Raw genomic sequence first — 16,075 nt, 5'->3', positions numbered from 1 at the left:
TCTGTTTGCCTCCTCGGTGTTGCTGCCCAAAATATTATTTTTCAGTTTCGGAGCCCTTTTCCTGCCATTATATCCTTGAAAAAAACACGTTGCATTCGTCTTTGTACAAGAGGCATACGCACCACTCAGCACGTTAGTAATTACCGTTTCCGCCGGCTAACGTCTGTTGTCGCTACACGCTGAGGCTTGTGTGGATACCACGCTTACAAAGGCTTTGAGACTGCACTCCCGCAACCCCGAGGCATTTTTTTGTTCTATTTGTCAACTCCCAACTTAGGTACCAGCCTTTATCGCAGACTGTTTCATGTTTTCTCAATTTAGAAAGACAACGTATCCCACAATTGACGTAATTAAAACAAAGACATAACACTTCACAATTCTGTTAAAATTACTATTTCGTTTGGCGCATATCCGTTCCAGGATCAGGTCTCCTACGGAATGAGCCAACGTCCGAGGCGCAACCTGCAGGGTTGCAGTTGGGGCTGTGATTGCCGTGAGTGTGTACCACACAAATGCTAGTCCAGGCATGAGGTAATGTTGGCTATCACTTTCGTGCATCCCTTTCAGACAGCACATGCTTCTTTACCTACTGTGGATCATCGTATGCATTTTGAAAATGAAAATACACCTTCAGAGAAGCTACGAATTCCTTTATTCTCTTCACCTCGCAACGCCCTTCACTTGCGGAGAAACGTCACATCAGGCGGTTTTCTTCGTTGAATTCCTGTGCTGTAGACACTCCTTCCCTTGGATGGACTGCTGAGACAGCACTCGCTCCAGCAGGAAGTGGGGGGCAGCCATTGCTCTCATCCCCGCCAAACTTCCTCAACAATCAACAGTTTCCCTGTGGATAAAAAGCCTTCAGGAGCCAGTGTAATTTTGTTAGGTACCTTCACGACTAAATTGAGCTATACGTCGACAAATATAGCTGGGCGATAATGTACCCAGTTCGCCCTTGTCCCATTAACCATGCGTTGCTGCTTAAAGTGATGAGAATCATCGACCTTAAGGGAGGACAGCGGTGAGCTGGAAGAGCTTCGAAACGATGACGATTCGTTCCCCCAAACCAACCTAATCCTTCTTCCAGAAGTTCTGGGCACAGTGACCCGATGTCGTGGGATGTTTGACGAGCGGAGGAGCCTATCCTGATAAGGGCTCCTTCAGACGGGTTTGTACACCTACTGCCGCAAGGCATCCCTACAAGTCATTATACTCATGCCGCCTTTCGACGCATCCACCAATGCTGTATACAAGTACTAAACAGCAACTTGGGCCTCAGCGGCCAGTATGGAGTTGGATTCGTAAGTAGCAGGGCCAGTCAGAGGTCTCCGGATGTACCCATATTCATGCACAGACCTCTGAAGGGCCCTGCTAGCTACGAATTCAACTCAAGGATACATTTCCTACCGATCAACATTGAGTGAGTGACCCTCGAACAGGCAAAGCCAAGTTCGGTTAGGCCAGAACTCCTCCCATTTATAGCTTATCAACTGTTTAAACCGGTACTATCGAGTTAAAATGCAGTAATACCAGTGCGACCCACCGCTTAGAAGCTCGCCTTGTGTTCTTGACGTTCCGTGCAAAGGCACCCGTGGCGTTCTTGCCGACTCCGGTCGCTCTTGCTGGGCGTCTTCCAAGAGCTTGCTACCGCCTAAGTCGGACTTTTACTAGAAGGTAGTCGATATGTAGAAGAAAAAGTCAATGATGATTTGGAGGAGTAATAGATGGGACTGGTCACCCTGCACTGGTCGGCACGGAGTCGGCGCCGCGACCAGCCTGAGGTGACGCCCCACAAACAGCCACAAACACTATATTATTTATCAAGTGTTCACAAAAATGGAGACCCTGAGATGTTGCTTTCACTGAGAAAGCCCAACGTGATTTGGAAAGACATCTCTACGTGCTCCATTGCCCTTCGGCCTGTAAACGAGCCCTGGCTGTAGCTCGTACCGGACGCGCTGACTGCCATAGCAGTTGCATGTGCTTCCAGAACAGGAGAATCACATTTGCAATGTGATCAGGAATAAAACAAGGTTTTTAACACTGTTTCATGGACAGCGTGAGAGAAACTCTCACTGAACAAGCCCATGCGCATTTCACGCGCGTCAGAATTGCTATTCACAGGACGCAGCGTGCCGAAACCGCATGCTGCCCCTGAGTATATTCGGAACTGCTCGCTGTTTCCCTTTCTGGAAGACCAGCGATTCAGTTTTTGGAGGCTTTCGCGAAGCTCTCACCAGCTGGGACCTACAAACGGCTGACGGCGTCAGAGTGTGTCTGCCAGGGCGCCGCCAGGCTCGAAGATTTGTAACGATCTTGTCTTTACAAATAGTTCTTTTCAATTCTTGCTCTCTGGTGAAAATGCGTATTTTTGCGTGGTCTGACCTCCACCTAGAGAGCAAAGTAAACTTTGAGCTTGTCAAGCAATTTTGCCAGTTGAACAAGAAACGCACCGATTCCACAGAAAATTCGATGAGCAGCGGCCATGGCACGGCAAACGCAGATGAATGTGCAATAGGCTCCTCTACTGAGGCCAGTACTGGAGCAGAAGCTCCGGCATGGCCCCCGCTCTCTGGCACCATAGCAGGCAACATAGGAAAGCTGTGGGAAGTGGTCACAGGAGCGACATCACCACTCAACGAGGACTTTGCCGACGATGTACTTATTCTCGCTGGAGATGTTCACCACGAGCTAGAAGGTTTGAAAGAGTCCCTAAAACTTTTTTGCTCAGTCTTCGGCCACGTGGCCTTCGTACCTGGAAACCACGAGCTCTGGATAACCCACAAGGACAGAGATTTTGGTAAGCTCGAATCCTGATAAGAATGTGAGACAGAAATTTGTTTAAGGAAGCTGTAGTTGATTTTCGCGGTCACGTTGATTACATGATTCCGTCCAAACAGCGAACAGGGCGAAATGGACGATATCGCTTACGTATGGCTAGGCCGTATGAATACAGGAGCTTCCACTGTTCATATTTGTTCGTGTAGGTATTACCGACAGTCTGCAGAAATTTGACAGCATTTTGCGGTTGTGCGAATCATTGGGTATCCACACTAGTCCATTTTCCCCTTCTAGGGGAGTACGCCTAGTCCCCCTCTTTTCATGGTACGACGAATTTGACCCCCACTTCCGACGCGTAGCGGTGCATGCGCATCAGTCCCAGACCGTGGCTCCACGTACAAGCCAGCCCCGGACAGGAAGTTCCGGCCCTTCTCCGTCTGACAGCAACCGGGCTGTAAGTTCTAAGCTCTTGCTATCTCTGGCAGAAAACTGGATGGACTACACCGCCTGCAGGTGGCCACTCCCCCTCACAAACAATGACCCTAAGTCGAGTTGCCGGCAGGGCACAGAGTGCAGCAGCCTCGGAAGAACTGAAACGGAATCCACGCTGTTTAAAAGGTTCAGTGGGATGAATCTTCGCAGGAGTCGGCGATGTATGTGCAAGTTCACGGGTGAGTCAAATGTTCCTAGTGTTCCCTATCACGGTGCTGGTGCAGCGGATGCGGCTGGGCGTAGGGAAGCGTCTGGCTTACCTTGTGGATCTCAGCGGGCAGTTGGCGTTTCTTGCAAGCCTTTTCATGGTAAGTGGTGTGTCGAGAAGGCAGAGGATATGCCGAAGGTGTTGTTGCCCAACTGCTCCCCCCGGCGGTTCACAGATGCGTGGGGAATGCCTTTGAGCCTGTCGGAATTCTTTGCAATTGAAAATGAACGCAGGGGTTGCTTCGAGAACAAATCTCGAAGCCCTTGCAGAGATACCTGCTCTCTTGGACGGAATGTGCAGTGCTCGGAAGGTGGGTCCCCTGCATCAGATACACATGACTACGCAGCGGTTGCCCGTGTACCAGAATCGAACATCGGCCACACCAGACGGTCAGAAAGTGATCATAGTTCGCATATCACTAATTGTAAGACTGACGTGGGTTCTTCTTCCCCAGAAGGCACTTGCGGACAGGAGTCTGCCTGCTGCGAGGGCGGCACCGTAGTCATTACCTTTTCACACTTTTTGCCTCGCGCGGAGCTGGCCAAACTTTACCCACTAAGCCCTGGAGCACTTGCTTACGTGATGGGGTCCACCCGTATCGATGAACAGCTCAGACAGGCCGACGGCTCAATGCATGTTTTTGGGCATTCCCACGTCAACGTCGATCACAAGATCGAGGTACGGTCCACAGGTTCCCAGGCGCTTTCCTGCATTGCATAGCTATTTGCACTGACAGTATCCACAGGATGGTTAAGATGTTGCTGGTTTCTGCCCCCTTTATTCATTTCGGCATAGTCCGATGTAACTGCAGATTTCCATGCTGTACACCCAGTATTCATCTGTGAATGCATGTCTCTCGAGTTGCTCAGGGAGTACGTTACATCCAGCACTCACTTGGGCGCCCATCTGAACAGAAATGGTTTCCTGGGAGGCTACGGCCTAAGCTAATTTTCAGTGATTGCCTCTAGTCTCCTGGGATCAATGAGCCTGAAAGCGCTTCGGAAGAAGTGTGGGCTGGCTCTCTCTGGCTTCAGTCAACGGCATGTCTCCGATTGCACTACTCCGTCTAGCATGCAAGTGCCCATCTGCAGCGGATTATCGGGTTTTCATTCAACGCCCTGAGATGTTCTATCAGGGCCATGGCGTCACGTTGTGAACCTTTCATTACTTGCTACCCCAAAGCATTATTTCCACTGCTTCGGATCTATGCTTGACTGGGTAGTTCTTCAGCTTTAACATTAATACGATATACTATACTACAGCGGTTATTTAGCGGATTACTGTGTCACCTGTGTCATTCGTCGAGTCCGCGCAGGCGGGTAGGAATGTACGTTTGTTCCTTTCCTGTTTGCAAAGACATCAGTCATGCCTGCAGAAACAGTCCCAAGTTTAGTGTGGAGCGGCAGCTCTCTGGCGCACGATACTAGGGCAACTCTCTAACTAATTCCTCATTTCCTGTCAAGCATCTGCTAGCACGTGTAGCAGTAGCGTCTGCTGCTGCAGCAGCAGTAGCTGCGACTTCTGGCAGTCATGTTCATGGAAAGTTCACTTTTCCGGATGCTAAGCCTGCAGCATTAGGCGCACTGGGCAGCTGCGCTGTAGCTGCTTCCAAGCGCTTTAGGGAACCAGTTAGACGGAGCCCTCGACACAGAAGCAGCGCCTACAGGTGGCACAGCACTAAATTCTAGTTAACGAATGCGCTGGGAATCATATTAATAGNAGAGAGTCCAAGGGTTTCCTGGTGTAGTGATTGAATGTATTAACAAACAGCAACTCTTAAAAAAAGAAACCTCTAATAGAACCAATAACTGCGCTGAGAGGTAATACGAAGTGGAAGAGGGATACTGCATAATATTATCTCTTTGTGCAACTATTGCTTCAATTTGTGTTCTGTATGTGGTGGCTTCTGCGCCTGTAGAGACCTAAATTGAATGTTCAACACGATATAATTTATCTTGAAATCCACATATGAATGTTAGGTATATTTATAATTTAAGGAATATGTATGTAAAACCATCAAGTATGTTTATAGCTTAATGAATGTGAGCGTTTTATTTGTTGTGTAGCAAATTTTCTGTAGCTGCTCTGCGCTTTTATGAAATGTAGTGGTCAAATAATACTGAGATATTCGTATTTGTCGCTACGGATTCGCAAGAGCAACCAGCTACACCTAACTAGCCTACATTTTCCAAAAATTAATTAATGATGATTATCAGCAGAATTACCCGCGGAGATTTGATACATGCGTTGATAAACACTATTAAGTACGTTAAGAGTGAATAGCTAACATCAGAGTAGATCATTGCAACGTCCTGCCGAAATACATAATTGATGGTTTATATCCATATCGCCAACACTAAGCTTCTCTCTCTACATATTGCAATATGGTGAATTAGACAACTAGCGGCTCTTTTTTAGAACTTGTTTATTTGTGTTTTTTTTGGAAGTGGGATTTTTTATTCGAGACTATGCTCTGTACACGGACAATTGTGCCCTGTATACACAGCATAGTCTCAAATTAAAAATTCCACTTTCGAAAAAGCATAGATAAACAAGTGCTAAAATATTGACTTATATTTAATTAATACTGTTTACAATTGAGTATAGAGTGCACTAGCGTTGCTAGTCATTACCAAAATTACTACTTTCAAGCAGATTTTGTCCTTCATATAGTTAGGTGGTATTGCAAAATTATGTGCATAACATTACATATATAGTATTACAAATAAGTAGATGCTTCCTTAAATTGTCGTTTCCAAGAGATCAAATGCTTTAATTAAATTAGTGCTTTAAGTTGTTTTCCAGTATGCGATGTTTAACCGTAGAGAGGACTTTCTACATTGTGTTCAGTCGTAGAAATATTTCTTTACGCATTAAGCCCTACACATTAATAATATACTAAGATTTTGTTGTAGTTATACATATCAATTGTTCACGTTGCTTCCGCAGCGCTACGAACTGTTTCATGTCTTATAGTCGTTGCGGGCTTCGGCGGCCAATACCAGCTTTGGCTGCATTCACTGAATCTGTTAGCAACGAGCTCTAGGCCATTACTATATTGTGTTGCTGCAACTAGTTCAACTGCAACGTAATAACTTCTAAGTCATAAGGGTGGCAGTCATTACGAAGAGACCCTCCCGCGGCCGTCAGTAAAGGGGCTTTACATGCCAAAATAATTGGTTCACCTGCGAGCTCGTAGCTCTGGGCGCCGTTCATATTGTACAGCGTGTACATGGAATTCTAAAGAATAAACGCCATCTCGTGGGCCGCAAAAATGCAAACCTGGACAGATGGCTGGAACCTCTGGCATAGGGGCCCACAATACACATCTAAATCTAGGCAGCGCCTGAACCAGCAAGCGTCACAGCTTCGAATTAAACTAGAGTACTAAAGCAGTTGGGATTCTTGGACTGGCGATATTACATTTCATGCTCTTCGCCCTCAGGAAGTTCCCCATAGGCCTGAAAATTAACAAGCGCAGCAGCCACCCGCGGGTTCTTTTGGAACTTGCACACATGTTGTGACGTGTACAGATTGGGAAAAGAGGCTTTCTACTGGTTCAAGCGTTCAGTAGAACTCACTTCGCCGCTGTCTTCTTCGATGGACTGCAGATACTGCTTGGAACCAGAGCCGCGTTCTAGCTCGCCGCCCTCAGCGTCTGCTGGGCGGCCCGGATTGCCACCTCTCATTTCGTTTTGTTCAGCTTCTGCGGCGTTGAGGAGGACATCGCACGCTCCGAGAGCACGACCTGCAATAACTAACACGATTGCGATGTATCCCTGCCACCCAGGGGTGCCGAATGTGACGCCGATGATGAACACAAAGAGAATGGACAGAACCTCAAGAAAACGCCATGGGCCTTGACCTGTTCTGCGGATAAGGCGATTCGAGACGATGTTCTTCAGGAAGGGCAGAGCACCGACAGTAAAGAGGCATCCCCAAGTTTGCCATGTGTAGAGCGACTCGAAATTCATTGGCATAGCACTTAGCACTGAACCCTCGCCGCAGATGAGCATCAACACCGGGAGAATGACGACGGAGATGAGATGCTGGTGGTTGTGCAGGAGGTTTCCTTTGCCTTCAACTTCGTGCATAACTTTCTGCAAAAAAGCAGCGCGGAAAGCGGCGGAGAAGATCGCGTACAGCAGAGCCCAAGGCAGCACGTCTGAGCCGACAGTTTTCGAGTCAGTGATACCCAGAAGAAAGGCTGTGAACAGCAGGCCAATGGCTTGCCAACGCATTGGCATGTACTCTTCTCCGCAGCCCACGAATCGGGTGATGTGATGAAGCACAACGGCAAAGGCAACGACCACAGGGAGAGTTGCAATGCATTGCACGCGATAGAGTAGGACGTTCGCGAGGACCAACATGAGAGCGTTGACAATTGTAGGCACAAACAGTCGTCTGAGGAGTCTCTTGTCGATTTCAACTCTTGGGAAGTATGCCAGCTTGGGGTATTCCTTTCCAACCTCGCCAAGGCACCAAGCCATCAACAGGCCCTGGGCCAGCTGCCACCAGGTGACAAAGACCGGAAAGGGGACCACATCGAGGAAGAGGCGATACACTACAAAAATGTTTGACAAGGTCAAAGTCAAGAACAAGATTTCCGATGTCAGAATCTCAGGATCTGTGATATAACGTTGGAGTTCCTGCCAAGTCGGCATTCGCAGATCGCGGAGAGAGGCCATTGTGCCAGCCTTCGTCGTCAGGTCACAAACAACAAGAAGAACGGCCCAAACAGTTTAAGAACACTGGGAGGTGATGACTCCCTGAAATATATAAGTTGTTGAGACTGTCCATGCAATGAAATGGTCGCATCGACAGCCGTCGCTTCGCGGCAACCTCGCAGCCGACTGCGCAACCAGGCCGCCGAAGGCTAACCGCTGAGGGTGGTGGCTAGGAAGCTTTGAGTATCGAACCGAAAGCTCTAGATTGTTCAAATTTTCATTGTTTTTAAAACAAGGACATCATGAAACAGTAGACGATTCTGTTTTGTCCGAGCCACGACGACCTTTTGACCTGCAGGCAGCGATTCGTCCAGCGGCGGCCCCCACCGGTCGGCAGCCATCGGTCACAGCGGGCTGCCATAACGAATTCATCCTTCCCAGGAGTAGAACTCGTCAGTTAAATATGCGTATATATATATTATTTCAATGGGCTTTTTTTGGCCCTACCTCAAGCCGCAGAGGTCCATTAGTGAGCTCAGTCCTGCAGTTTGGCGGCGTCGCTAGATCGCGCAGCTCACCAGTAGCACACTTCAAGATAGGTCGGCACTGCTCGTGCGAAGTTTTGCACATATTTTAGAAAATTATCCACAGAGATATTGGTAGGGCAGCTACGAGCAAAAGTGTGCAGCTAGTTGGCGCATAGTATCGTGGAGGCCATGGCCTGCAATGTCCTGGGGGTCAGCCGGGCAGGCCTAGAAACCCTGAAGTTTCTGGGTGCCGATGATGCGCCTTATAATTTAGACGTAACAATAAGAATTTAGCCCCGTGATAAGAATAAGAACCGCTTCCGCTATATAATCAAGGCGAATGCAATCAATGTGCACCTGTAGCACATTCTAGCTTGGGGAGGAGCAGTACACTGACAAGTCCAATAGAATGAGAAGGGGTCACAACGATAACGATACGTAACCNTTGGGGAGGAGCAGTACACTGACAAGTCCAATAGAATGAGAAGGGGTCACAACGATAACGATACGTAACCTTAAATGAGAAAATGACGTGCCGGCCTTTCTTTAGGGTTATGCAGGTAATTCAGCGGGAGGATAAATTTGCGAGACTGCCTTGGGGTTTCCCCTATGGTTGCGGCCCGGGCTCGTCGCGCCAGCAACGGGGGGGGTGCTCGCACCGCTCGCGCAGGCTCGGCCTGCACCCTTTCACGGTCTCTCTACTTCACTCGTATAGGCTCTGCTTATCCTACTGCACTCGTATGGAACGATTAGTTGACCCTTGTTCCTTGGATGCTTATGCTAACCGTTAGTTACCTACTATGTGACCGGCCTAGCGTGCACTGAGGTTGTAGTGCCAGGCATTACACTGACCCGTTCCCACCAAACTATCATTTTCTTCTCATCATAGCTCTCAGTTCGCTTAATCCGCCGGGGGGTGTTCATTGCTGAAGTACAGCCGTCAACCTCTACCATGGATCTGTTTCCTCATTTCCAGGCGGATGGTTCGATTTTCATCGCCAGTGCTCCAGCTCCTAGCGGTGGGTGCAATCGCCTGCAAACGCGAGCCAGGCAGCAAGGTACAGGCGAACGCACGCTGAGCAAGGCGTTGGGNGGTGCAATCGCCTGCAAACGCGAGCCAGGCAGCAAGGTACAGGCGAACGCACGCTGAGCAAGGCGTTGGGGATAGCTGAGAACGCTTTCTTATCCCCCCGTCTCAGGCAATTTGTCAGGCGCTTTGGCGGTACATGCATTCCAGCAAGCAGGAAGAGTGTGTCGCCCGAGAAGCGGATGACCTTCGTTGGGATGCCTCACTAGACCTCAATGCACAGAATGACCGATGCATTAACGGTGACCTTAGGAACCTATTGAACTAGAATCTCGTTAACGTTAATCCCAACTGTTTCCCAGAGAATTCGCATTCTCTGACGATCGCTGAAAGCTGGAGACGGAGACTGTGAGGAAAAACAACGACCCTAGTCGCAACTCTGTCACCGAGATAAATATCCAAAACGCAAAACGATTTGAATCCCTTGGCAATATGAAAGCACAACGCAAACTAGTGCAAAGGAATGTTCACTGCAAGCATCCCTGGTAAGCAAAATATGCGGGAAAATGCAAATTGCTGCTCTAGAGTGAATATATACCAAGTGTGCGTGCGCATATTACGTAACAGAAGACGCTGCTCTTCCGCACAGAACGAAGACGTTCATTTTGTTGTTTAGAAAGGAGTTGTGTCTTCCAGAACGTTGCTGCAACAGGGGACGCCTCGCTGGGTGGGTAAGAGATCCTCTTGAACTAACGATGTTCAGTGAGGGTTTTCTCGGGTTCGGGTGCTGCGCGTCAAACGGCATTCCGATTCATGTACGAGGTCATGCGGAGGGGATTTTTTTCTGTAAAACAAGTTATTTTAGNTCCGGAGACACTAGCTTGTTGGGAGACAGTGGCCCGCGCAGCTGATTGGCGATGAATACATTGTTCCTTTTTGTGCTGTGGACGTCCCAAAATAGGAATGGCTTTCACGCCGTTCGTATGTATGCAATATTTCCAACCCTGCAGCTACCTACGATTCAGGCAATGAAGTATCCAGTTTGTTTGGGCGAAGAAATGCTTTGTTTCAGTGGCCATCTCAAGGTGTATGTCTTACGGCCCCTGCAGCTTGATAGGCTTGGTGCAAAATTGTAGGTAAATGCTTGCGTTCTGCATTTGAAATCAAGTTGCTTGCTCGGGGACTAAGGAGAATTCGTGAAACAGTCGAGGACTAAACAGTTCGTGGTAGACGAAGTTGTGTTCAAGTGCTTCATAGAGTACGTCCCCTATCGTAGTTAAACATCCTTCAACGGAACGACCGGCCACTGGGCACGTGTATTCTAAGCGACATTCAACCTGCTTTCAAAACGCAGCAGCTCTAAAGCTGCACTGCTCTTCGATAAATATCTCAGCTGTATGCCTAACGCAACAGAACTTGAGGTTGGCACGGAAATGAAGGGGCCTTCTGATTCCCAATTTGTTGCCAGGCTTAAAATCCGTTTCAAGAAGCAGGGAAGTTGAGCTGCAATACATTTTGCTCCTATCAAACGGGCTGTACCAAAGTGGTTCTTTACGCCGCTCAAGGCGCCTCAACCACTAAAATTTTGAGGCATTCAGTCATTGCCTGGTGTGGGCTGTAGTCAAGCATATCAGCTCGTCTCATTTCGTCCTTTAACGGCGTCCAGGATCTCGCGGTACTCCCTTGCAAAAAACAACACATCAGCACTGCAGGTGGCAAGTAACCATCCGTTTGTGGGTGCGGCGCTGTTTGAGGTTCTGTTGTTGGCACCCCCTGGCAGCTGTATCGAGTGCGCTAACAATTCTAGTTGTAGCTATGGAAAACAGGATCTTCGCCGGCGGCGCACTGCCTGGAATATCGGCTATCCTTTTGGAGGGAATCTGGCAAGCACATCGACCAACACCCATAGGACAGAAGAATGGCTTCCTTCTTAGTCAAACAGGACGGTTCGCCTAAAGTGTGCTGTGTAGTTTGATTTGCCTGTTGCAACACTACGGCGTGTTAGCAAGAAATACAACGGTACTTCAGCGCCATCTACGACCTAGCTAGATAAACTCCGTTGCTCCAATAGACAAGTCGCGCTGTACTACATCTTCAGTTGTAGTTTTTCAATAATCATACAAGCTCAGGCTGTTGCTGGAATTCCTTCATAAAACGCTGACTGCGCTTCTACGATATACCAACTCTAACTTCCCCCTCTAACACCCTTTCAGTCCCACGCAGTGCGCTAGCCTATAATGTTCGGGTCCTACCCGCTATGAATTTGAAGGGGTCAGCTGGGCGCTGTTTGACGCATTCTGAGAGGGCTTTGCGCAGCGCCTCATGAAACTCTTTGCTGAAGCTCTTTGCGGGCCCGTCCATTGTTACCGTGAGAACGATGATTCAGTCTCACAAAATAGCTCAAGGCGCCTCCTGCAACAGAGCAGTTCTCAACGGTTACTTGCAGTGTTGTCTGTCAGTTTTGTAGGAAAGCATGTGCAGCATGGACTGCCTTCTCTAGGGGCCCCATCTGCCTGCCACTGCTGGTTACAGTAAACGGCCCAAGGCGAGGACTGTGCACCCGTGCATTATTCCCTCCAACGGCTCTTTTCCGTCCCCTTTGACCCTCAATTGGCTAAATGTACTTGTCAGCTGCTGCATGCTAAGCAAAGCCCCCTTTCAAGTTTGTAGGGGCCGAAGGGGCAGGTGCATACACGGGCAGTTATAGGATGAAACACTTGAAGAGCCCCTAGCTCTTACTTCGCAGACAAAAGCTGAATGGGAAGTCGATGGATTGCTGCAGAAGCACGTTGGCAGCGCAAGCAATGTACGGGTCGCGTATCAGAGGGCTATTGGGGGCCCGGACGCAGCACTGCTGACCTCAGTTGTTACGCGAGGCAGTAACGTTGTAAATATGTATTGTATTGCGCTGGGAATAATTCTTTTTTATTTCCTGCGTGCACATGTTCTCGTCATAGCGGATCTAACGACTCAGCCCATTGCGGAGCACGGGGCTACGCCATTGAGCGCAGCAGAACTAAAGCATCGATATTTGGGACGGCATCGGTGTTCTTGACTTTGCCTCGCCAAACTGCGTATTCCTTTGCTTTGGTTCGAAATAACAACTGTGGTTCAGCGCATCAGCACTTAACACCCGACTGCCTGTGCTCATTTCAGTCAAGCCTACATGACTGTACCTCAACAGCTCCTGCTGGTCCACAGGTTGGGCCCGCCTTCCCCCGGGGTTGTTCGCCTTCTTCGTTTAGCCTTTTTTTTTNCTTCTGTGCAGCCACCTGCCCCTTGGCGGGGACCCACGAAATAATGACATGCCAGGCGGCAAATCAGTGCTGACCCCCGGGCCGCAGCAGTTGATATGAGGGCTATGGCTTATCTTTAGGCTACTAGTGCACAGAAGGTTGCGTGAGCTGTGACTATGGAGGCTGAAGAGGCCTCTGAGTCGGCGATAAGGGCAGTAGATGACACCGTCATCTTGCCGTATTTTCTCGAAGAGGTACAGCGACAGGATCAGCACTGCCCGGGCTCCCGAGGGAAAAACTTCAGCCGAGAACGCCGTACTTTGCGGACACCTGCGTGCAGCAGGTATGGCGGTGGGGTTTATAGGCCTCATGAGGGGCCGCTGGCTGCAGCTGTGGAGCGGCGCAGGGGCGCCTCGGCAGCCCTTTCGTTGGGCCACGGCGAAGCACCAAACGGGAGTGCTAGGGGACCCATGGCGCAGGCCGAATGGTTGACGGCATCTCTTGAATCCGCACTTAAGTCTTCGGACGACTTGCCCCTGGTGAACCACCTGCGGACGCTGACGTCGCGGCTCTTCAGCGAAAATGAGTGGCTCAAGAGGCAAGCCCCGAGCAACGCCAGCTTCCAACAGGCTCAAAGGGGGAGACCGCCTCCCGTGCATTCGCTGGACGCAGAGGAGGCAGTTCGACTTGCGCGCCGCTTGGCCCAGGAGAACTCGTACTTGGAGACATTCATCTCTACTGACGCCCGAGTGCTGCAAAGTGCAGCGCTGGTGAAGGCCCAGAGAGAGCGTGCAGAGGCCCTAGAGAACAACAGGCGGCTGCAGCAGCAGGCGGAAAAGGACCGACAGATCATTGTGGAGCTTGAGTTAAAGAGCCGCGCATTCGCTGATGCCTATGCGTGGCTAACCAGTCACAACAGGATGATTCACGCCAAAGACGCTCCTGCGCTGGTGGCGTTGTGGCGCAGGAGAGTGGCGGCAGCAACCGCATCGAAGAAGGGTTCCGTGGCGCCGGAGTTCACTAAGGATTTGGCCGGGGCCTATGCAGCTGCTGACTCAGAAGGGGACACTGAAACAGCGTCCGAAGACGGGCGTGAAAAGAAGACGAAGGAAGACCTCCTGATTGCCGCAGAATTGAGGGAGGCAGAGGCTGTGACTGAGGCGAGACAGGCCCAGGCGTATGCAGCTCGGGCGGAGGCGCGAGCGGCTGCTGCAGAGCAGCAACTTGCTGTTGTGCAGACCCAGCTCGAGAGACTTAAGAACGCTGCCGCTGCTTCTGCTGCTTCCGCTGCTGCTTCTGCCTCTGCCGCCGCTCCGGCCCCCGCGAGTTGCCCTTCACCGACACCTCCTGGGGGCGCGGAGGAGGAGCAGCTGCAAGCGGCCCTAAGAGACGTTGAAAAGCGAGCAGAGGCCGCTGAAAACGAATGNTGCCTCAGAGAAACGGCGTCTTGAGCAGGAACTAGCGGAGGCAGTAGCCGCTGCGGATGCCAAGCTGACTGCGCAGACAAAAGAGCACGCAGTGGAACTGGCCAAACTGCAAGCTCAGCACTCTCAAGATGTAGAAAGCATGAAAACATCCGTTAACGAGGCGGCGAAAGTCAAGAGGGAGCTGGAGGAGATGCGCCAGCAGTGCGCCGAGATGAGTGCTCAGCTGGCGGCAGCAAAGGAGAAAGGGACGGGGGACGGGCTCACGAAAGCCGCCTCTCCTGGGGGCCTTGCCTCTCCATCTACTTCGGACATATCGACTCTCACCTCGGAGCGCGACAACTATAAGGCCACGGCCTTGAGGCTGGAAATGGATATCAAACGACTCAGTGCGAGGGCAGCGGAGGCGACGCAGCTCGAGAAGACAGTCGCTGCCCTCAAAGAGAAGCTGCAGGCCGGGGAGGAACTCAAGACGGCTTACGCGGCCCTGCAGAGCGAAACGCAAGCTCTCCGGAGTCAACTGGGCGCGAAAAAGAGCCAACCCGTTGCTCCAAAGGGACTCGAAGCTCACGGCGAGACGACCGACAGCACTGCGATCAAAAAGGAACGCGACGCTCTCAGGGAAGAAGTTTCAGCTCTACGGGAACAGCTGGCGAAGCTGCGGGAGGAGACCGAGTCCCTCAAAACGGGAGGAAGGAGCATGCAGGCGCCACAAGCGACGGGCTCTGAAGACACCAGCAGCAAAGAGGCGACGCTGACTGCTGCGGAAGTGGCAGAATTAGTAAGAGAGCGGAATGCTCTGCAGGAAAGAGTGCGCCTCCTCGAAAAAGAACTCGAAGCTCTCCGACAACTGGCAAAAAGCCCTGCGAAAGCTCCACCAGCCCCCAAGAGCGCTCCATCCCCCACGCCCACCACGGAGTCTCCACAACCTCCTTCAAGCAAAAAGCCGCCAGTGCCGACTTCGAAGGGTCAGACCATCCCGACGTCCGCAGGATTGTCAGCAAGTGCGGACACTGCGGTTACAGGGAAAAGAGACAAAGCTAACCAGCCATGCGAAGCCTTAGAACCCCGCGCTGCAGAAGTGTCGCCGCCGACGGCTGCCAAGGCACTGCCGGCGGCGACCGCCTCTTCGACGGATGCTCCTGACTGTTCGCCATCCGAGGCTAATTCTGCGACTAAGGCAGCTTTGCCAAGGAAATTCATTCCTCCCGCTGGGCCCAAAGTGCCGCCCGTTGCTCCTCCGAAGGAAGTAGCTAAGACCCTCGGGGGGCCCTTGCCGCTCGAGGGCCATGCTAAGGATGTACCTCCAAATAACGCCAGGCCTGTAGTAGGCAAGCCTCTGCCAAGTGCACTGCTGCCCAAGGCAACAGCGGCTCCTGCTGCGGCCTTCTCATCGGAAGGCACGACCACCCCAGATGGACAGCGTCAGCCTGAGCCTCATGTCGCCGCTAAGGGTACAGCTGATGCTAGGGTTACCACAGCGAAGGTCGCGGGGCCTTCCAAAGGCAAGAACGTCCCTCCCCCATTGCCATTGAAAGCCGCGAAGGCAAAAGCTGTACCTGTGTCCCCAAGTTTGGAAAGTAATGCTACACTGTTGGAAGGCAATGCTGATGTTGAGCCAAAGATACCAATTTCGAAGAAGTCAGAGCCTCCCTTGAGCAAGATGGAGCCTGGAGCTGGTCTAGCTTCGCAGCCCAGGACGGCTTCTGCTGA

General features: G+C 50.9%; 4 protein-coding genes across 4 annotated transcripts; 3 read left to right on the top strand and 1 right to left on the bottom strand.

The window, feature by feature from the left end:
• Positions 1-2,361: 2,361 nt before the first annotated feature.
• Positions 2,362-4,201, top strand: EMH_0067580 (uncharacterized protein; the record flags this gene model as incomplete). Its single annotated transcript, XM_013501932.1, has 3 exons — positions 2,362-2,800; positions 3,424-3,581; positions 3,782-4,201. 3 exons carry the CDS (start codon positions 2,362-2,364, stop codon positions 4,199-4,201), a joined length of 1,017 nt encoding a protein of 338 aa, XP_013357386.1.
• Positions 4,202-6,900: 2,699 nt separating this feature from the next.
• Positions 6,901-8,145, bottom strand: EMH_0067470 (uncharacterized protein; the record flags this gene model as incomplete). The annotated part of the gene is made up of 2 exons (XM_013501931.1): positions 6,901-6,942; positions 7,063-8,145. The coding sequence occupies 2 exons, from the start codon at positions 8,143-8,145 to the stop codon at positions 6,901-6,903; spliced, it is 1,125 nt and encodes a 374-aa protein (XP_013357385.1).
• Positions 8,146-13,114: 4,969 nt separating this feature from the next.
• On the top strand, positions 13,115-14,389 carry EMH_0067340 (uncharacterized protein; the record flags this gene model as incomplete). Its single annotated transcript, XM_013501930.1, is given in 2 exon segments — positions 13,115-14,364; positions 14,368-14,389. Coding segments are annotated over 2 exon segments (1,272 nt in total).
• Positions 14,390-14,504: 115 nt separating this feature from the next.
• On the top strand, positions 14,505-15,946 carry EMH_0067230 (uncharacterized protein; the record flags this gene model as incomplete). The annotated part of the gene is made up of 2 exons (XM_013501929.1): positions 14,505-15,848; positions 15,935-15,946. 2 exons carry the CDS (start codon positions 14,505-14,507, stop codon positions 15,944-15,946), a joined length of 1,356 nt encoding a protein of 451 aa, XP_013357383.1.
• Positions 15,947-16,075: the final 129 nt, after the last annotated feature.

This window comes from Eimeria mitis, genomic scaffold (assembly GCF_000499745.2).
Source record: "Eimeria mitis Houghton genomic scaffold, Emh_scaff79, whole genome shotgun sequence".
Lineage (NCBI taxonomy): Eukaryota > Apicomplexa > Conoidasida > Eucoccidiorida > Eimeriidae > Eimeria > Eimeria mitis.
The sequence above is the reverse complement of the archived record's forward strand: the minus strand, read 5'-3'. Positions and strand labels throughout refer to the sequence as shown.